General features: G+C 43.3%; 2 protein-coding genes across 2 annotated transcripts; both read left to right on the top strand.

Moving 5' to 3' along the window:
- Positions 1 to 1,412: 1,412 nt before the first annotated feature.
- On the top strand, positions 1,413 to 14,184 carry erbb3b (erb-b2 receptor tyrosine kinase 3b). Its single transcript, XM_070967932.1, has 28 exons — positions 1,413 to 1,741; positions 3,538 to 3,692; positions 3,778 to 3,964; positions 4,528 to 4,653; positions 4,749 to 4,811; positions 5,006 to 5,124; positions 6,171 to 6,312; positions 6,521 to 6,634; positions 6,723 to 6,840; positions 6,924 to 6,997; positions 7,186 to 7,276; positions 7,659 to 7,861; positions 8,066 to 8,198; positions 8,299 to 8,392; positions 9,072 to 9,229; positions 9,315 to 9,371; positions 9,922 to 10,063; positions 10,150 to 10,269; positions 10,405 to 10,503; positions 10,654 to 10,839; positions 10,941 to 11,096; positions 11,214 to 11,289; positions 11,419 to 11,565; positions 11,637 to 11,734; positions 11,818 to 11,994; positions 12,097 to 12,168; positions 12,455 to 12,746; positions 12,870 to 14,184. Exons 1-28 carry the CDS (start codon positions 1,663 to 1,665, stop codon positions 13,781 to 13,783), a joined length of 4,392 nt encoding a protein of 1,463 aa, XP_070824033.1. The 5' UTR covers positions 1,413 to 1,662; the 3' UTR covers positions 13,784 to 14,184.
- Positions 14,185 to 14,910: 726 nt separating this feature from the next.
- On the top strand, positions 14,911 to 21,007 carry pa2g4b (proliferation-associated 2G4, b). The gene is made up of 13 exons (XM_070967933.1): positions 14,911 to 15,124; positions 16,714 to 16,842; positions 16,929 to 17,034; positions 17,141 to 17,210; positions 17,358 to 17,450; positions 17,541 to 17,604; positions 17,699 to 17,777; positions 17,860 to 17,938; positions 18,026 to 18,159; positions 18,263 to 18,357; positions 19,571 to 19,698; positions 19,895 to 19,948; positions 20,035 to 21,007. Exons 1-13 carry the CDS (start codon positions 15,037 to 15,039, stop codon positions 20,092 to 20,094), a joined length of 1,179 nt encoding a protein of 392 aa, XP_070824034.1. The 5' UTR covers positions 14,911 to 15,036; the 3' UTR covers positions 20,095 to 21,007.
- The last annotated feature ends 1,061 nt before the right edge of the window (positions 21,008 to 22,068 follow it).

Here is a 22,068-nt window from a genome sequence, read left to right as displayed (position 1 = left end):
GAACAAGAGGGAAACCTTCACACTGGCTGCTGTTTATGTGCTCAACTACATGACTGAGTCCGGCTGTGAAAATTTCTTCCAACTTACTGAGTAATGTCGCTCTGCAAAGTTTTCCACCATTCAGCAGGCAAGTGGACAAACCTCAGCTGATCATTTTTATTACAACAGATGAGAGAGTGTACCGAAACTTATGAGTCAAAGAATAATAATGTCAAAACAGCCACGAGGAGCTCACACTGGCGGAGAGTCCACCTCCCACAGTGCCCTGCAGCAGCCCTGATAGGAGAGCGCCAATGCTCAGACTCTGTCTCCTCCTGCTGGACGGAAAACTGCTGCTGGATCAAAGTTATGAGCTCCACTTAATAGTACAGGTTGACAAATAATTAATGTTACAGTAAAATATTACGCTTTTTACCCTTTTATTTGGTGGCTTTTATCAGAGAACGCATCAGATAGACAAAGTGATGAACATAAAAATCACATTTTTACTGAAATTTGATAATAATTAATATAGAATAGTCTCATTCTCGGTCAGATTTCCACAGAAGGACACTTCCAAACAAGCTGCAACTGTTCGACTAGCTCTTTCTCATGCAAAATAAGATTAACAGTAAATCTGTCAGAAGTAGTTACTGATATCCATCCATTAGTGAGTCGACCCCCTTTCCACTCACAGCTTAATGTTCAGGAATCTTGCCTGCTCTGAGGCCATTTTCTCAAATTAAGCATGTTCTTGTTTTGGGTTCAGAAGTCACTTGACCGTCTGACAATGTGCCCATTGTGACAGGCCGCTCCACACGCATCAAAGAGGTGATTAACCAGTTGACAGGGCTGTGGGGACAATACTGCTCTTTACAGGGAAAACAGTGCAGCCACTCACAGCGCTGGGTGCTGACTGGGAGACCACAGCCGCGCTTCCACAGGCAGCAGCTGACAACATGAAACCAAAATAAGTGCACATAAAGGGAACATATAGGTTACATGGTGTTCACACTGGTACACAAAACCATAAGGTTTTAGTCAAAATCGTTTGGAGCTTGTTTGCCGTATTAGAAGAAGTAGTATTAGAATTAATTAATACTCAAAGTCAGTCACAGGCAGATAATTGATTAATTTAAATGTTATTCTGCTTTTTCTTTTCTATCTCATGCGACTGTTGCAGTATTTTACTTGTATGTGCGAGAAAATAAAAACAATTCACATAATCTTAAATCAAATAATACATTATTCCTCATTAGCCTAACAAGGCTCTTCACCCGTTTGGATGCTCAGTGGAACATTTGAGGCTGCAGCTCGTAACAAAAAAAAAAAAAAAAATGACGGACCAACCTCTGATTGGTGAATAAATCGGGCTCTCGGCCAATCACATGTCCCTCTCCGGGAGGGAAAACCCAGCGTCAAAATAAACTGCCACTTGTTCGCTGTTGTCAGTTTTGCATTTAGCGCATTTTATGCGCTCTTTAGACTCATGTTTTGCGCCGCGTTTTAAGGGAGTTACACTTTTACTGCATGATGTTGGATTTTCTTCTCATCTGACAGAGCATGGAAGTTGAATAACTTCTGGTTTGCAGTATATGTTTTCTTCATTTTTGTATCCTTTCCCGCACATCACCGGATTACCTAAAGCGTGTGTGATATGATAATACCTCACTAAACGTCAACATGATCCAGTGGAGACTCGTATTACTGTGTGTGACATTATCACGGAGGCTGCAAACAGCAACATCCCAAACCCATGAAGGTATGGCAGTTTATAATTCCATGTCAGAAACCTTGTCTGGCCTGCTCTGATTGCCATAATTTCATTAATTATGCTACTTTAAGAGACATTAGCCAGGAAATTATGTTTTCAGCGTTTACCTGCCCTGAAAGGTCACAGCATCTCACATGGCATGCAATTCTATTTATAGAATAGAATGAAATGTTATAGAACAGCATAGAGTAATTAACATGGATGCTGTAGACTTCTGAGGGGTTAAGAGGGCTATGTTTTATAAACTTTTCACCCTCATCTCTTAGCTTTTATCTCAGATCACCCAGTACTTAATATGCTCTCCTCCTTGAGAGCTTCATTTCACTGTTATTACTGGACTCTTATCAAGGCCCTTAATGCAGCATTTATCACTACTTTATGTACTGCTACTGACGAATGGCAGCAACATTTATACCCTGGTGGAGGCAAAATTGCCTGCATGGCAATGAGCCCTGTCGTAAAAAAGCTATTGAGGACAACTAGTCCTGTTCATGTTGACATGTGCAGTCTGCAGATGTGGATCGTGCACGTGTGCTTGTGCATGTGTTTTAATTGCCCTGATGGTCACAATTATCATGCAGCTCTCCCAGATCAGCTGTGAGTTGCACTTCTATTCAGTGCGTGTGTTTAACTCAAGGAAACTATGCATAAATGTGAGTGCATGAAGATATGAATTATGCTGCAGTCATCTGTCAACTCTACAATATTTTCCAAAAGAATACCTACAACAAACCTCAGAGGTTTATGGAGGGAATCAACATTATTTTAGTGTAGCCACAAGACTCTGGTTTATCCCTCTGCTTGTTCCCAGTGAGGACAGGAAACGTGACGTGTAGTCTGCTGCAGGTGCCTGATCTCTGCAGATAAAGGGCCAGTTCCAAATGTTTTAATAGTTAGTAGGAGATGGTGTGTATGTCTTCCGTTCACGATATTTCCCTTCTCTGTGCCAGAGTGGCCTACTCACACATGACCCATTGTCTGCTGGTATGATCTCAGCAATGCAGACCCCCACAGACACACACATACGCACATGCACACACACACACAGAAGCACTGTCTGTCACTGCATCACTCTTCACTCACTAGGACACACTGTCCACATTTATGGCTTTATCACAATGAGGCACTTTGTCTGAAGAGAAGCCCTGCTATCCTCGACCCTCGGCCTCCAGCCCGTCAGCCCCAGGCCTGGACTTCTCCGTGTAGCAGGGTTAGAGCCTGCCTGTTTTAATCTGCTTCACATCAAACTCTCCTGCCAGCACAGCAGCATGCACAGCATCAGGAAGACTCACCAAACCCATAAATACTGCAGAAACAATATAACTAACACTCAAAATAATTTCAAATAATCATCATTTGTTCACCTCTAAAGGACCAGTCAAGTGTTTTTTAGGTTACATTTTAGGTCCTCAGCTACAAGTCCTGCTATGCTTTTGAATGTTTTTCTGTCATTCCGAGCTGTAACTGGTTTCCATTCATTTCTGTGTGGTATCAAACAATGAAGCAGACTCTTAAAACCTGCTTGAACTGTGCAGTGCATCACAGTCTGCTTTCATCTTTGTCAAAATCACATTATACTTGCACTGTGGTGCACTGCATTACCTTGCAGTGATAATGTAACACTGAGAAAACATCATGCAGATTTCATGTTAACTGTGATGGATAAGACAACTCCAACAAGTTTCAAGAGTCTGCTAATTCAGTTTCAATTACACTTCCCTTTTAAGTGTCCTTAATTTTCCTCAGACTTAGTTAAATGTGTATTTTCTCCCTGTATGTGTCAGTGGTGTGTCCTGGTACGCAGAATGGACTGAGCTTCACGGGTTCTCAGGAGAATCAGTACAACTTGACTAAGGACCGGTACAACGGCTGTGAGATCATCATGGGAAACCTGGAGATCACTCAGATTGAGAGTAACTGGGACTTCTCTTTCCTTAAGGTAAAAATCCTCCCTTTCTTCTTTGTCTTTCAACTGATTTGTATGTACAAACTATAGAAGTACACTCTTCTTTTTTCCCCTCCAGACAATCCGCGAGGTGACTGGTTATGTCCTCATCGCTATGAACCACTTTCAGGAGATTCCTCTGGGGCAACTACGGGTCATCAGAGGAAATAGCCTTTATGAAAGACGCTTTGCCCTCTCTGTCTTCTTTAACTACCCAAAGGATGGCTCCAACGGCCTGCGGCAGCTGGGGCTTGCTAATCTGACAGGTGAAGAGGGTTAATGATAAAACAGAAGCATGAAGAAAGGACGCAGGAGAGATTGAAAATATTCAGGGTGTAATGCCAGCCTCAAAAATACTGTTAAAAACAAATTAACTTCTTTAACATAGAAGAAAGCGCCCTTCATTTAATCCACGCCTGTTTCAAATTCTTATGAGGGACTGTACCAAAAGGGTAGGAGAGGGGGCCGAGCATTACCAATATCTTCTTCAGAAAAGCAGCAATACCCTCCCACTGGAACCTCAAAATAAGATTTACATGACAAACCCCATACTACAGTTCAACGCATATGGAGTATCAATAGAATTCCTACTTACACTTAAGTATAAGAGAAAAGTTTAGAGAATAAGGAGGTAACATCTTTACAAGTGGAAACATCATTTTTCATGCACTGATCAATCTTGAGATTATGGGCTATTTTTTCTCTGTAACATGTCATCTTTCAGTCTACAAAATATTTGCACCCTCAGTTTATTTGCTATAATGTGAAGTCTTACTATAATGTCATCTTTCTCTCTTTAGTTTAAATAATTTCTCACCCAATGCTGCAGAGATTCTGGAGGGCGGAGTGCAGCTTATCAATAACAAGTACCTTAGTTACGGCCCCTGGATCTTCTGGCAAGACATCATCAGGGACAACAGTGCTCCTATTGACATCCAGTACAATGGAGAGAGAGGTCACTACTGGCATAGCACAATTTATTTATTCTAAAATTATCTCTAAGTTGTCTCTTTCTTTCAAGCACTGCCTGCCTGTCTGTCCCTCCCTCAGGTCCATGCCACAAATCTTGTGGAGATTACTGCTGGGGGCCAAACAAGGACCAATGTCAGATCTGTGAGTGCCCAATTGTTCTGCTTCTCTTTTCTCTCTGAGTTTTATCACTCTCCTCCTCCACCTTCTCTCTCTCCACAGAATGTCTCTCTTCATAGACAGATACATATAGACACAGAGAGAGATGCAAACACAAAGACATAAAACACACACACAATGGTGACCTCTGTCCAACCTGTCTCTCCTGTGTGTCTCAGTGACTAAGACGGTGTGCGCTCCACAGTGCAATGGCCGCTGTTTTGGGACGAGCCCCAGGGACTGCTGTCACATAGAGTGTGCAGCAGGATGTAAAGGCCCTCTGGACGTGGACTGCTTTGTAAGTGTGGTCTTTGTAGTCACGATGAAAAAGAAGGCTCCTTCATGGAAAAACTGCTTTTAATTTCAATTCAATGCTTCGTCACATTTGATCTGATCATTGGCTTATCATTATAAGCCAATGTGTTAAAGGACTTTTCTCTTTTATCCACTTACACACTCTTTGGATTGACTTCCCGTCTTCCAGACAGCCACTGGTTTTTGTTACAGTAGCTCTGTATGATGGTGTGGTGTGGAAATCCCCTTGCAGGCACTTGCTCACTGTGGACACTCAACCCACTTGTTGGCACATCTGATCAGCTTGAGTCAGCTGCCAAACAGCAACAAATTCACATTATTCTTGGTTATTTTTCGTCTCCCGGGTTTGACTTTCTAATAACATAGCTTGTGAATACAATACTTCATGGTAGCTGACTATAAGATCCTGGGTCCCTGGAGGGTAAACAAGGCCAAGAGTCTACAGCCATGCTAGCAGCTGTGAGGTTGTATTAGGGGATAGCGGCGGTTTGAGCTAAAGGCTAACATGCTCATAATTACAATGCTAACATGCTGATGTTTATCAGGTACGATGTCAACCATGCTTGGCATCTCAGTTTAGTGTGTTAGCCTGCTAATGTTTGTTTATTAGCACAAAGTAGAGCTGAGGCTCGTGGGAGCATCAAACAACACATTAAAATGTTGACCTGATGGTTTCACTTGATGAAGGCATTGCCACCTTAGAGCCGGGTCGATAGTATGGCGAGAAATCAACCTAAAAACGTATTTATGTGTTATTTTCAAAAGTAGACAGAAGTCAGATTAAACTGGAATGATTTACACAATGAAATGATTTGTATGATTTGAGTGAAAACAGCCAAAACCATAGTTATAGGTTCCTTTAAGATTTGTTTTTTCACTTGCCCATAATTGACTTCAATAGTAGCCATGACTGTGACACATGGGATGCCAGCATAATTAACTGGGTATCTTATTGCATAAAGAAATTATTGCTAATGTAATTATCTGTCTGTGTGTTTGTGCGTGTTTGTGCGTCTACCTGTACTCAAGGCATGTCGTCATTTCAACGACTCTGGAGCCTGTGTGCCACAGTGTCCCCAGACGTTGATCTATAACAAGCAGACGTTTCAAATGGAGACCAACCCTAACGCCAAATATCAGTACGGATCCATCTGTGTCTCCCAGTGTCCCAGTGAGTGGCCTGTGTTTGTCTGTTTTTGCGCACTCAACAGGCTTTTTGTTCATTTTTGTGCAGCGTGGCTCATACTCTAACTAACCTTCCCAACGTTGCAAACCAGTATGTGTCATATTAGTCAGGTGGTATCAGAACTGGCCTGATGCTGGGTCTTAAACATTGCTGCAGTTGATCAGCTGTGTCCTCCTTTTCTCTCTCCTTGCAGCTCATTTTGTGGTGGACGGCAGCTCCTGTGTGAGTGTTTGTCCTCCAGACAAGATGGAGGTGGAGAGAGAAGGCCAGAGGCAGTGTGAGCTCTGCAGTGGACTCTGCCCAAAAGGTTGACACTAATAAACACTCTGCACGTCTTACACTGAGTTTGTTTGTCAGTCATCAAAGTCAATGATGCTGTTTGGTCATCCCCGTAGTGTGTGAAGGCACTGGTGCTGAACACAGACAGACCGTGGACTCCAGCAACATTGACAGCTTCATCAACTGCACCAAGATCCAGGGCAGCCTTCACTTCCTGGTCACGGGGATTCTTGGGTAATTGTCTGCCCCCACCTGAAGAATCTCAGAGTGCTCGGTCGTACAGTCAGCTTCATATGATATGTTTTCATTCTTCATAGAGATGACTTTAAAAAAATCCCTCCCTTGGATGCCAAAAAGCTGGAAGTGTTCCGCACTGTCAGAGAAATAACAGGTCTGCATACACAGTAACGTTTGTTGATGCTAACATATCATCTTGATGCAGCAGCAATGTTTCAGCACATTTAACTTCAGAAAATTCAAATACTGTGTAGTACCTTCAACCGTTTTTCAAGGTGTACCAGTAAGTTTTAAGCTGATTTCTGGTGACAAGTTTTAATATTATATGTGTTTTATTGTCAGATATCCTGAACATCCAGTCATGGCCCAAAGAACTGAATGATCTGTCGGTTTTTTCAAGTCTGGCTACCATTCAAGGGAGGTCGCTGTACAAGTAAGGCTTGTTTACACTCCAGGAGAGATTGTTGATGTTATTAACTCAGTTAAAGACAGCAAATTAACCTGACAGAACAAACAATGGAAAGAGCAGATGTTAGGATTTAACTTTCAAATCTGGTGGCCTCTGGGCCTGAAGCACCTGCTGCACGACTCAGGCTGGCTTGTGTTCTTACCCAAACTCGTATTACATGCAAAGTGTGTCACGCTCTAAACCCTCTTATCTGTCTGCTCAGTTTTTAAGATGTAGATACAAACCAGTATTGCAAATTTTGAGTGATTCTTTGACATTTGCTGTACTTCACATCTAACTTCACTGTTATTTTGCCTCTGTGTTTCTTTTCATCTGTCTCCTCTGTTCTCCAACCCTGTAACCAAAGGCGTTTTTCTCTGATGGTGATGCGCATCCCCACTCTTACCTCACTGGGCCTGCGCTCTCTCCGGGAGATCAGTGATGGCAGCGTGTACATCAGTCAGAATGCCAACCTCTGTTACCACCACACTGTAAACTGGACGCAGCTGTTCAGAGGCCGCAGAGTTCGAGTCAACAACCTGAACAGCAACAGGCCTCTGGCAGCATGTGGTGAGGGAGCGAGAAAACTCCTATATTATCCAAAATGTTGAACTTGTTATCTGTTGTTATGTCTTTTTTGATGCATTATACACACTATGGTCAGAAAAAATAACCCCCTCTTCTTCATACTACAGTGTATTCAGTTTGAGTGAAGTGGAAACATGAATAATCTGTTTCTGCAGCAGTTTCCTCGTGTTTTTCTCACATGTGCAGTTGCAGAAGGCCATGTGTGTGACCCGCTGTGTTCAGACTCAGGCTGCTGGGGCCCGGGGCCCGACCAGTGTCTCTCCTGCCGGAACTACAGCCGAGATGGCACATGTGTGGGCAGCTGTAATTTCTACACTGGGTCAGTAGATACACGTATGTGTTGATATTCTCACTGGTGTTTGTGGATTGAATTCATTCATTTTATCTAACTATATGTACCTTTAACATTGTGTCCCCAGAGCACCAAGGGAATTTGCAGGGCCTGATGGCGAGTGTGTGGCCTGTCATCCAGAGTGTAAGCCTCAGAGTGGGAAAGCCAGCTGTACTGGACTGGTAATCACTTCCTTTGATAGTACACTTTGGCCCACTTTGGCATTTCACTACCCACTCATAACATTTGTGGGAGGTATGACAAATGCTTTTAAAATATGTTCTACCACAGTATTTTGTCTTCATGTTTTCTTGATGTGGTCATTTTTTATTGCTATACCTTTACTGCAGTAGAAGGGTGTAATTTCCCCAGAGGATGGTGGGACATGTCAGCCTCAAAACTGTGTCTCCCCACCTCTGAACCCAAATCTGCTCCCTTGACACATTAATACAAATACTGCCTAAACACACTCTATTTTCCCTGCATTAAAAGAAAATCGCAATGATGACCATCTAAATTATTGAAAGAAATTTGATTTGTGCCTCTCAAAGACAACTTAAAACCTTTGCTTCCCTTATGACACCTCCTGCCCAACAAAACCCTCAGCAAAATGCTGGCAAAGTTGTTGCTTTCTTCCATTAAGAAAGCAACTCCATTATTTTGCAAATTATATACTGCAGCTAGCTGTCAGAAATAAATATATGTTCTGTGCTGGGATCAACAACCATACAAAGGCAGTTTGTTGCACCACGTCTTGGTTCATTGCAGGTTACAGTGCCTGCCCACAGTGTTAAATACAATCTCTCTTACTCTGTCTCAATGGCTCCCATATTTTTCTGCCTGCCTCTCTGTCTTTGACAGGGTGCAGACAAGTGTCTCGCCTGTGCCAACCTTCGAGATGGTCCTTACTGCATGTCCTCTTGCCCCACGGGAGTTAATGATGGACAGAAGGGGCTGATCTTCAAATACCCAAACAGGGAGGGTCACTGTGAACCATGTCACCACAACTGCACTCAGGGGTGAGACTGGACTCAAAGTATAAGTTGTCTGTAACAGCCATTAAATCAGTGCATTTGAAGGTGATGAAGTGTTTATGTGTTACAGATGCTCAGGCCCAGGATTAAATGATTGTTTAGAGGCAGCCAGACTGGTTGTAAGTAGGTGAGTGTTTCCCCCTGCTGGTGAATATAAAATATTGCACTGCGATATGTGAGATCTGTCCACAACTCAAGGTGATGATGCAAAACCATTTTAACATGTCACAATTCACACATTTTATCTGAATGCTGGGGGCTAGTGTTCTTATCTGCAGTGTGTCTGTGACCTTTGTAATTACTGAGACTCTGTTACATCCCTTTGAATTTATACACATAAAAGCTAATTTAAAAACTAAAAAAAAAAGTGATGGAAACGTCAAGTAACAGATGATACACTGGGCCTTTGAACAAAGGATTCGATTTTGTTGAAACTTTCACTCTCTCTTTTTTCATAAATATAATACAGGCTGGAACAACCAGTCGACCTTGAAGAAACATTTGATCGATCGTTTTTGATCGATCAGATCGGCTCGTTGTTGCTGCCACAGCAAAATAGTTTCTACCAAAGCAAAGTTTCATCATGACTTATCATCTTTTTAACTTTACTTATCTCTGTCGTTGACTTTTTCCCCTTGTATCCCAACACTAGCAGCTCTCTTTTCTTCTCTGTGCAGTGGTCAGATCACAGGCATAGCTTTAGGTGTACCAGCTGGCTTGATTTTCTGCCTGGTGTTGTTTTTCCTGGGCGTGCTGTACCACCGAGGCCTGGCTATCCGCCGCAAGAGAGCCATGAGGAGGTACCTGGAGAGTGGAGAGGTGAGGCTTTTTGCTTTGACTGACACATGCATTTGTTTCCAGAGTGAGAAAAAATTCACATGGGAATGACTGTTGTTGTTTGCCAGAGCTTTGAGCCTCTGGGTCCCGGTGAGAAAGGTACCAAGGTCCATGCCCGCATCCTGAGGCCTTCAGAGCTGAGGAAAATCAAAGCCCTGGGCTCTGGAGTTTTTGGCACAGTGAACAAGGTATTTATTAACCTCTTTGTCTTTCTGGACATCCATTGATTATCCACTGGTTGGTGTGCTGTTATAGTTGCAGGTTTAGACTCATACATCAGAGAGCTGGTGTGACTGCCGCTGTACATTTGATTTTAATTTAAGGGCTTTTGGACTCCAGAGGGTGAAACAGTTAAGATCCCTGTGGCCATCAAGACCATCCAGGACAGCTCAGGCCGACAGACCTTCACTGAGATCACTGATGTGAGAATCAGAGCTTCTTACTCTCTTGAAAGAAACTGCAATTATTGTGATGTATAACATGTAACTTGTCTTTGTGGAAAGTTTTTCAGAGAAATACGACCAAAAGATCAAAATAAGCATCAGAAAACTGACATTTGGCTCTCTGTGTAGCATATGCTGTCCATGGGCAGCCTGGACCATCCCTACATCGTTAGGCTGTTGGGCATCTGTCCAGGTCCCACTCTGCAACTGGTGACCCAGCTTAGTTCACAGGGCTCCTTACTGGAGCACATCAGGCACCACAAGAACAGCCTGGACCCCCAGCGCCTGCTCAACTGGTGTGTGCAGATTGCAAAAGTGAGTACAGCTCAAATTACAGATTGCTGTATAACCAAACGTTATGAATAAAATGTTGTAGTATATATAGGATGTATACCATAAGTATGTCTGTGTCTCAGGGTATGTACTATCTGGAGGAGCACTGCATGGTCCACAGGAACCTGGCTGCCCGCAACATCCTGCTGAAGAATGACTATCAGGTCCAGATCTCTGACTACGGTGTAGCTGACCTTCTATATCCCGACGACAAGAAATACGTCTACACCGACACCAAGGTTGTCATGACTCCTTCATTTTGAGATACACCTTGAATTGTTTAGTCAGTTTTCTCTGTCTTTTCCAGTAATGGAATCAATCTGCATGACTTGTCTGCAATTTTTCTCTTAATCCAGACACCCATAAAATGGATGGCACTAGAAAGCATCTTGTTTCGGAGATACACTCATCAAAGTGATGTGTGGAGTTACGGTAAGAGGCTGTGTGTTTGTGTGACTCTGCGAAGTGTCGCACAGTTTGTGCCAATAAATCTTGAAAGCTGCTGTCTGTGAATTTTGGCAGGGAGAGCTTCTTAAATGTTGCGTCTCTTTTCCCTGACAGGGGTGACCGTGTGGGAGATGATGTCATTTGGGGCGGAGCCATATGCATCTGTGCAACCTCAGGAAGTGCCGGGGCTGCTGGAGAAGGGCGAACGACTGTCACAGCCCCACATCTGTACCATTGACGTCTACATGGTCATGGTTAAATGTGAGTGATGCCCCAACAGTGTGCACAAAACACAAAAACATGATCTGAATTGTTCTGCCTCTTCTCTTCAGGCTGGATGATTGATGAAAATATAAGGCCAACCTTCAAAGAGCTGGCCAGCGACTTCACCCGCATGGCACGAGACCCTCCCAGATATCTTGTCATCAAGGTGAGGCTGTCGTCATTTATCTCACAAAGTCCACTGGCCATTTCCTTAGACCTTAAACGCTGTACATCCCTGACATTCTGTAGGTGGAAGGAGCAGAAACAGCCACAGCAGAGATCCATCGAAGAGAGTCAGAGCGGGGGCTTCTGGAGGCAGATTTGGAGGACCAAGACGAGGAGGGACTAGCGGATGGTTTGGCTACTCCTCCTCTCCAACACTCTCCATCCTGGAGTCTGTCTCGTTCACGGATTAATTCTTACAGGGTAATGAAATACACCTTAGATTTGACACATTTTTAGGACCGTTGTGACTGGATCAGAGGCAAAGGAACTAGCACCTAACACTCTTTGTTCTCTGATTTGTAGAGTGGCACCTCTCAGGCCGGACCTATTGGATACCTGCCAATGACGCCCAGCCCTGTGGACAGCATCCGCCAGGTGTGACAGACACACAACATGCATGCAAACACATTCCCACCCTGTAAGACCAATGGTGATGAAGTAGATATATTTAGCTGTAACAGCTTCACTTTAATCTGTATTATGACTTCATTTTCCATATTGAAATATATTTTATGGTCCCACACTTGCTAGTAGGCCATTACCTCACATTAAAATGTGTCATTCTGGTCCCTCTTGTCTCATTTATCTAATAAATTTTAACTGATAGGGCTCATTTCTATGAGCTGCTGCATCAGTCAGAGTCTTTGCTTTTCTGTCTCAGCTGTGGCTTCAGAGGTCTCGACTGAGCTCGGTGCGGACGCTGCCCGAAAGGTCAGAGTTCAGGGAGAATGGCAGAGAAGCAGAGCTGCGTGAAGAAGGCTCACGCAGTGGGAGTCTTCACAGGGCCAGGTTTGGCTCTGAGAGGGGGAATCCTCGAATATCCATCAGCCGGCACAGGAAGCTCTCGACGGCATCAAGTCCATCCTCATATAAGGAGTGGACAGCAGAGGAAGAGGAGGAGGTGGACCACTATGGCTATGTCCTGGCTGGGTCACCTGTTACTCCAGAGAGAGGTAAACTATCAGCGCTAAGCATAAGGCCGCAGAGCTTAATTTGTTAGTTTTGCAAATACTTGGTAAATTATAGCACAGACAATACATAATCAAAGCCTCTTCGCTTGATCTTCTTCCCTTCAGTCTGTAGAGTCTCTCATTCCGGGCCACGAAGCTCAAGACTGAAGACTAATCTCTCTCTCATGGTGATAAATCCCTCCCAGGACTATGAAGTCATGAGCAAAGAGTCTGGTGCTCCTCCTTGCTCAACCAGCATCACCTCATCACAGCTCGATGCCCCTTCAGTGGCACTTTGTTGTAAAACCTCACCTTTGCCCTCTCCAACCTTCATGGCTCCATTACCTGCAGAAGACACAGAATCTCTGACAGCAATCTCAGCTGTAAGGAGTAAGCAAGTAAAGGAGGAGTGTGAGGGGAGCGTTGCAGAGCAAAGACACTCCACAGAGTATCATCAGCTCACTGGGGACTCTGTTAATGGGACCAGAACTGTGGACAACCAAGAACAAGCCGCCCAAGGGATAGGCAGGTATGAATACATGGATATCAGGCGAGCCGACTCTACTGAGGGAGACAACCCAGCATGGGAGAGATGTGGGAGTCAAACATCTGCAAATATTACAGCAGAGACAGAGGAAACAGACCAAACAGTGGAGGTGTTGAAAAAAGAGCTGGAGGAGGAAGAGGAAGAGGAGAAGTACCACAGCACAAACAAACAACCTGTGCTTCAGGGGAATCTGAGCAGTATGGTCATGCCCAGGCCAGATGTGCTCACAGCTGGGGGAGAAAAGGTGGAGGAGTACGAGGAGATGACCAGACTTGGAGTGGTGCCCAGTGGGTGGGAGCAGGCAGACTACCAGAACCTCCCAGTGAAGGGGAGGGCTGTTCCTGAGGAGGCGGGCAGTGGCAGGTGTGCAGGGATCGGGGGATACATCAAGGTGTGTGCTGGCATGGGGGAACCTGGCAGCAGCACATCATTTGACAACCCAGACTACTGGCACAGCAGACTGTTCCTCAAGCCAGATGCTGTACGCACCTAATAATGTGGACAGGGACGGAGACATGCTGACAGTTGCAGCTACTTCCAGGTCCTGTTGTAAAATTTGGATAGTTTTGTAATATTTTCCAGCATCCAAAAAAAAAAAACATTGAGATACATTTCTGAAAGAAATAAATCATTGACTCTCTTTTCACAGTTTTATGCAGTAATTAAATGTTTATGAAACTGAGTTTGAGTTGGTACAGAACCACAAAATAAAGGTTAAAGGAGGCAAGACATGTGGTGTTTGCACATGAACTTCAAAGAGTATGGTGAGCAGTTCCTGAATTAAAAAGACAAACTTGCAATTATGTAACAGTGACGGCTTAATTTCCTTTTTGTACAATTTACGACCATATGAATTATGATATGAATGAATAAATACATTATTTTGCAAATATTAAATCACTTGTGTCATTCATTTGTGGAGTCTTTCTTTTACATTGTTTTCAGTGAAACGATAAAATAATACTCGAAAATGTGTCTTCATTTGTTTCACTTGCGTATTTTTTCTTATTCCGTTGAAAAGCTAGTGATTTTTGCACATCTCCACCCTGCGTTCGGCTGTACCGACACCATGAACACAGCAGAAAATGAGATGGAGGCATGTGAACGCACCGGTGACGCACTCGCGCGCGATTTGGTCGAAGGCAGCTCAGAGATGATAAGAGAAGTGAGAGAATAATCTCAGAGTTTTTCCGTTTTCGTTCGTAAACAGTTTATGAGCTAACGGTTTTCTACAAAATTATCTGTGTAATTCAGAGTCACTTAGCAAGTCATTTCAAGTTGTCTTTAGCAGATTATTGCACTAATCAAACAAAGTTATGTGAACTCTACGAACTTAATTATGTATTCTATGAAAAATAGGCTGTTTGGTTATCCATCAGTCATGTTGGCTTTTTTCAAACCTTGTACGTTTTTTTCATTATTATAATACAGGCAGAATGCATAAATTACCAGCGATATATTAACATATGTCATGCTGGCTATTACTACTCGTTCGTGGTGTAATTTTAAACGTCCGGTATGATTTCGAAGGTCACTCCTGTCTTTGTCTGGTGTTACAATATACGCGCCGAGCAAGGCCGTGAACCATCTTGACTGTGAAGTGTGTCTCTGGCAGTAGGCGGGATCTTGTGATCGAAGGGCTGCCAGCCCGGGCGGGCCGGTGCAGAGAGCAGCGTGGTCCTTCCTGTGACTGACTGACACCCGGCGGGGAAAAAGTTACTCTGAGTTCGCGGACACACTGCCAATATGTCGGGAGATGATGAGACGCAGGAGCAGACCATCGCCGATGACTTGGTGGTCACCAAGTATAAGATGGGGGCCGAGATTGCGAATCGTAAGTCAAATACAGCGTTAACGTGCCGTTTGGGCTCAACAGTCCATAAGTATCAGGGTCCGTCTAATGTTAGCTAGCAGTGTCAGCTAGTGATACTCCCAGGCAGCAGCTGTGCCATGTGCCGCAACAGTGCCAACGGCAGATCATATTAGAAAGCGGGCCTTTGTTTAAAATGAATTAAACCTAAAGCTCACTATTTATTTAGCTATAGCTCATCTATATAGTTGCTCTTGTTTGATTAACGTGACGTTGCTGTCACGTTAGCCTGGTTAGCTAGGTAACTTAGCTACACTGTATGTGGCTGAGCTACCTTACTAGCAAGCGTTAGCTAGCTGTAACTGCTAACAGATAACAATGACAGGTACAAAATTTAATTACAATAAGGGGTTGTTTCAAATAGAGAATAGCCGACATTTAGAAATATACCTACAGCTAATTCAGATTGACACAATCACAACTGTTATGCAAGAGACTTGGCTGAAGGCTGGTTGTCTTTAATTATGTCATTTAAAGTCATTATCAGAGTAGGGCGAAGCCAGTTAACACGCTACTGTTGCGACTGTTGCAAATATATTGTTTTCAAGGCCACGTGCACACAGCATCGTTAGTGTGATGTCATTGGTGGGAGTTGTTTTAATATAATTGTATATATTTAATTTAAAATCTAACAAACAAGCATCTAAATAATTTGAACCTGCACTTTCTGTATATCAATATTTCAGAAGTCGTCCATTCCTTTGACAAATTTACCATTTGCAACTTAAATTAACCCAGTGAAGGCTTGCTGAGCGCGGATGATTTTTTTCAGCAGTAGCTGCCTTCACACTCATAGGTTACACCTGCTCACACCTGTCAGTTGCACAGGTAAACCTCTGTTTTTATGTCTCTAACCTGTTATTCAGTTCAGAGTCTGAACACCTCAGCTTCCTGCCACGCAAACCTTAAATACATATAGTAAAACTATTAAACACGAAATACCTTCCACAGTTGGAACTAATCTCTGATAGTGTGTTAATGGTGTGAGGGGATCTGATCAACAACTTTCTAATCAAAGGATGCCACAGTTTTCCACTGAATCCCAATCTTTCAAAGGAATTCATATGGTTCAGTGTGAGTCTCCAGTGACTGGTCCTTTTCATTCACAGTCCATCTTCGTACTCGTGCCACAGTGTGGTGATGACTGCAGGCTGTAGCAGCTTCACATCAATGCCGATCTGTGTACTTGTGATTTTGTGTTACAGCATCTAATTTACTGCCAGTGTTACACTTTTTCAAGTTGACGTATAGTCTGTGAAATGTTTATCTTCTAGCTAATATTACATCATCTTTCCATCTCCTGTAATGTACTGTCAATTGTCACAAGCCTTGAACAGTGAGCAAGAATTGTTCTTTATATTAGTGTTTACCAAACTCTCCCTCCACCGTGATGGACACCTGGTGCAAAAACACTGATTGACCCCAAAGATTAATCAAAGACAGATTAATTGATGATGAATATAATGGTTGGTTGGAGCCCAAAACTACACGCAGCCTGCGACTGACATACCATTCAAAGCACAACATGACTCTTTTTATATCTTGTCCTGCAGAGGCTCTGAAGATGACCATTGGGGCAGCTATGGCTGGAGTCTCTGTGCTCAGCCTGTGTGAAAAGGGAGATGCCTTCATCATGGCAGAAACTGGGAAAATCTTCAAGAAGGAAAAAGACATGAAGAAGGGTACGTCTCGTTGTTGCATTTCATTAGTCACCATCAACGTCTCAGTGACTCAGCTTCCCCTCGTTCACTGTCTCTCTGTCTCGCAGGTATCGCTTTTCCTACTTGTGTGTCAGTTAACAACTGTGTGTGCCATCACTCTCCTCTGAAGAGCGACCCTGATGTCATACTGAAGGATGGGGACCTCGTCAAAATGTAAGCTGCCAGATTTACCTGTTGTGTGTACTAGATAAACAGTTTCTATTTTATTTGCGTGTCACACTTTCTTTACTTCCCGCTCTCCTCTTCTGTTTGTTGGCAGTGACCTGGGTGTGCACGTTGATGGCTTCATCTCAAATGTGGCTCACAGCTTCATTGTCGGAGTGACCAAGGTACGTTGTCACTGTTGGAACGAATCATACCAGCGCTGTAAAGCCATGATTTGTAATTCCACGTGCTGATTGTCACACCATTAACAGCTACATGGTTATTCTTTGTCACTTCTTGTGATCTTAAACTTGCGTCCTGCGTCATTTCAGGACAACCCAGTGACAGGACGGAAGGCTGACGTTCTCAAAGCGGCTCACCTCTGTGCCGAGGCTGCTCTGCGTCTCGTTAAGCCAGGAAACCAGGTGAAACTTTCCCACCGTGATCACTGATTTGACCAACGGTATCACCATTTGCACCTCATCCAATGAATGCCGTTATGTCTCTTCCATCAGAACACGCAGGTCACAGAAGCCTGGAACAAGATCGCAAAGTCATTCAAGTGCTCCCCTATTGAGGGTGAGTTTGTCGAACTCCATGATTACCAGTGATGGAAAATTGCTGAATGTAATTCGACATGCTTGACTCAGTTTATTCCTGCAAACGTGTACAGGCATGCTGTCCCACCAGCTCAAACAACATGTGATTGATGGGGAGAAAACTATCATCCAAAACCCAACGGACCAGCAAAAGTGAGTTCACTCAGCAGGCGCTTCTCATCAGTAACTTGATGAATGTTTAACCAGTGGATGGTTTTGTCTTTTGTTTTTGTAGAAAGGACCATGAGAAGGCTGAGTTTGAGGTGCATGAGGTGTATGCAGTGGATGTGCTCATCAGTACTGGAGAGGGGAAGGTGAGAGGAAATCACATTTTTCCGCTCAATTTTGAAAATCCCATAAAGGCAGGGAATTTCTGAGATATGCTTTGTTTTGCAATTCAGGCAAAGGATGGAGGTCAGAGGACCACCGTGTACAAACGAGACCCCAACAAGGTGTACGGCTTAAAGATGAAGACCTCCCGGACATTCTTCAGTGAGATGGAGAGACGCTTCGATACGATGCCTTTCACTCTGAGGTAGCACCTTTTCTCTTCACATCAGATATTTCATTTGATCTTAAATAGAGTCATATCCCAGGGTCCACCTCCTCATTTTGTCTTTTCGTTTTTGTCTCCTCAGAGCATTTGAGGATGAAGGCAAGGCCAGGCTGGGTGTGGTGGAGTGTGCCAAACATGAGCTGCTGCAGCCATTCAATGTGTTGAATGAGAAAGAAGGTGAGCAGAACAATGAGGGATGGAAGTGAGGGCTGTGGTGATCATGAAAAACTCTTCTCTGTGCTCCAGTCCTCTTCTCCTGGTCACAATCCAACACCGGACAGATACACGCAGACAGAAACTAAACCAAAATACTTCAGAGATCATTATCATTCATTGTTTAATCACCGCAAATAGAATTGCATTTGCAGCAAATGCGGTCCCTTTAGCAATTAAAGCGATGAACAGTTTTTCATTTGCTGGTTGGTTTTTAAGACCTGTTAAGTCCTAAAAATGTTTTAACTAATCAGTTTCTGCATCGCTAATATTTGACATGTGCTACCTCAGAGTGAAAAGTATCAAAGTGTCACTCATATCATCTCACAGAACAATGGCCGTTTCTCAATATGCGTTCTTCTCTGTACTTGTGTTCTCGTGTACCTGAGAAACGTCATCACTCTGAGTCCAAGTACTGTTCCAACTCAAAAGTCCGCATCTCGACAAGTACACTCAAATACCCGGATGTGTTCTTGCCCCTCCCACTTTATCGAGGATGCATCGGATGGTGACTTGTGCGGACTTGGGGCAACCACGTATCCCAGAATGCATTTCGTAGCAACGATGCCGGAGGAGAGGACTCACAACTACAAGTTACAAGTTTGGAAATACTGCTGTTTTAGTAGTACGGAATGTGGTTTTAAGATTATTTTATGTGAGAAAGTGGATGTTAAAACTTAAAATCTGTGGTCGATTCATCACGATAGCGCGTAGTTTAAAATTTGCTCCAAAGTTTTCAGAGATGTGTCGTCCTGCTAACGTCATCAAGTACGCTGCTGTCCCAATTGCAGAATGACAGTCCTGCGTCCTCCCGTCCTGGAGAGACTGTACTCCCAAGTCGAACTTGCTAAGTCCGAACTGCTAAGTTCGTAAGTCCGAACTTGGCGTACTTGGTATTGAGAAACGGCCAATGTCTGAGAGGTCTTCATCATACCTGCATTTTTTGAAAGGACAAGCGTATCTGTACATCCTGCACAGTGATACGTGATATAGCATGTAGAAGACTGAGCATATGCCTGGTCCAATAGGCTGCTCTAAGGGAAATTCTCCTAAATTAGTTTTGACCATGCATTTTAATAAATTAGCTAACAGCACTTTAATGTCCACATCTGGTTTAGAAAATGACACTTGACACTTATGACACTTAAATGACACTTTTAACGTCATCCTTGTTCAGGTGAGTTTGTGGCCCAGTTCAAGTTCACCGTGCTGCTCATGGCCAACGGACCTCTGCGAATCACAAACAGCCTCTTCGAGCCAGAACTCTACAAGTCTGAGCACGAAGTGGAGGACCCAGAGCTGAAGGTAAAATGTGTTTGATGGATGGGATGTTTCATGGGATATTTCATCCTCTGCCCGAGCAGAAAGCACTAAACTAATGGGACCACTATAGCATGCTGTTAGCTGACTTAGCATTCTCACAGCCATTATGTTCTGATATATTGTGTGCTGCACCTCATGAGGTTACAAGTCATTTCTGTCTTTTTTTTCCCATATAAAGGCTTTGCTTCAAAGCTCAGCCAGCCGCAAGACTCAGAAGAAGAAGAAAAAGAAGGTGAGTTCCAGGGCAGTGCGTTTAATGAATAAGAATATGCGTGCCAAGTGCTTCCTCTAATTTCAACCTCTTTTTTTCTTTCAAAGGCCTCAAAGACTGTCGAGAGCGCAACAGGACAGGCGATGGAGACCGAAGCTGCAGAATAGATTTCTCTCTACAAGAAATCCTGACAGACATCTGATGACCCAAAGAACAGACGTCACGATTCCTTCTGTCCCAGCTGTCTGAGGCACTTGCAGGCGTAGCCGCTGTGAATACCTCTGAATCTAACTGATGTCAGTCTGGGATGATGCTGCTCCTAAATACTGTCACTCCACCTAAAACACACACACACGCACACACGTACGTCCCTAATAAATTTCACTGTCCTTGAGACAGCCCTCTTCTCCTAGTGGATCTAATTCTGCTACACAAGAGGATGTTTTGTGCAAGGGCATGTACTCACTGGAACATTTAACCATTCGACTGACCTTGAGCCCTCGTCCCTTTCTCCACAGTAACTGTAGTGAAAAATACGGAAAATAAAATGAGTTTGACGGAGCGAGCCAAGGATGGTGAATCTTGTGGCATTTAGATAATTTCCTCGAGGTCATAAACCTGTAGCCATGCCTTTTTGAAATGGTCGCGAGCAGAGATGTGTAACACCTGTTGTCATTTGACAGTCACACAAGTCGTAAGCATGACATTAGTCGTCATTACTGATGAGTTCTGCATAAGTACTGCATTTATACTGCTCTGGCTTAAGTCCGTCTACTAGTACGGTGTGTATACCTATAGGCATCTACTGTAGTTCACTCAGCTAATAAGTTCTCAAACTGACATTGTAAGACCTACTGGTTGACTAATTTAACTAGTAAAAAAAACCTTTATTTTTCTCAGTTGTGGATGGTCTAAGTCCTGCCAAGGGTTCAGCATTCAGTCTTCTGATGCCACCACTGAGTCTGACAGTCTGTGTTTACATAAGAAGTCCATACCTGTTAGATATATGGATGCTTTTGTAAAACAAATCCCAGTTTCAGAGACTATTTTTGGAAACATTAAAAAGCCACCTGACATCATTCGTGTTGTTGTGTTTTTGGACTGTGTGTGTTCAGCTGATTGTCCTGATGAGTGAAAGTGTGTTGGGGGTTAATTAAAAAACCTTAATGAATGAGTACAGAAACGACAACTTCAGAAGCTTTCACACGGGTGCAGTCTGTGGTACAATTAAGCAATTAACATCCAGTCATGCTCTGTGGCATGTGTAGAATAGTGAGCAGGCCCTGTTGATTCTGCATTTGGATGAAGATGACGAGGAAAAGATCTAAGTTCATTGTTGGTACTCGAGTGGAGCCTCAGTCTCAAAGATGCTCAACTGGCTGGTGTTTCAGGAAAAGTGACATCTCCAATTAAATCTATGGGAAAGGCATCAGTAAATTGAGGCTGAAATTGTGGTTGACAGCACACATTTGATGATTGATGCTTGTGCATTAGTGTGATATGGAAGGAAAAAGTTGAGAAACTTCCTCGAGAACAGTCCATTGACAGTTACACACAGAGGGATATTATGGTAGGGTTGCAGTGCATAAACCCGTCATTACAAACATGAACACACATCTGAGAGTTCAGTCATGCAAGAGAGGATTACAGAATCAATGCCAAAGTACACTGAAGCTGTTCTGGCACATGGTGGCCCAACATCTTACTAGGACAATTTATAAAAGTCTTTTCTGACATTTTATCAAAAGCCAAATCAAGAACTTGAGGGAAAACACCAGCTACCAACAGGTTCAACAAACAGAACTGCTTGTTTTAAAGGCCTGTAGCCTGGACGGCGCAGAAATACTGAGGTTGTGTTCTCCATCATCCAGAGAAAGCATTTTCTGAAAGTATTTATGTAATTTATTAATTCAGATAACTTCATTTATTTCTTGTAAATGTTATTTTTCCAACATGAAGGGCTATAATAGGAATAGAATTTGTAGGGACAAAAGATGACGCATATTTAGTTTCGTTTAGTCGTCTGAAAACGTAAAGAATGTGCAATATGTAAGAATACTGAGTGTTAAAATACTGGATAGTGGTTGTTAAATGGCCACCATGCTTTTTAAATTAACCCAGGTTGAAAATCTAAAATCGCA

The sequence above is a fragment of the Chaetodon trifascialis genome, chromosome 8 (genome assembly GCF_039877785.1).
Source record: "Chaetodon trifascialis isolate fChaTrf1 chromosome 8, fChaTrf1.hap1, whole genome shotgun sequence".
NCBI lineage: Eukaryota > Metazoa > Chordata > Actinopteri > Chaetodontiformes > Chaetodontidae > Chaetodon > Chaetodon trifascialis.
Note: the sequence above shows the minus strand (reverse complement) of the source record. Positions and strands in the feature narration are given on the sequence as shown.

Coding starts and splice junctions, on each gene's coding strand:
- erbb3b (XM_070967932.1), top strand. CDS start 1,663: ATGATCCAGTGGAGACTCGTATTACTGTGTGTGACATTATCACGGAGG. Junction 6,998..7,185: donor CACTGTCAGAGAAATAACAG/GTCTGCATACAC, acceptor TTTTATTGTCAG/ATATCCTGAACATCCAGTCA. Junction 9,230..9,314: donor CACCACAACTGCACTCAGGG/GTGAGACTGGAC, acceptor TATGTGTTACAG/ATGCTCAGGCCCAGGATTAA.
- pa2g4b (XM_070967933.1), top strand. CDS start 15,037: ATGTCGGGAGATGATGAGACGCAGGAGCAGACCATCGCCGATGACTTG. Junction 17,605..17,698: donor CAAGTGCTCCCCTATTGAGG/GTGAGTTTGTCG, acceptor AAACGTGTACAG/GCATGCTGTCCCACCAGCTC. Junction 18,358..19,570: donor TGTGTTGAATGAGAAAGAAG/GTGAGCAGAACA, acceptor ATCCTTGTTCAG/GTGAGTTTGTGGCCCAGTTC.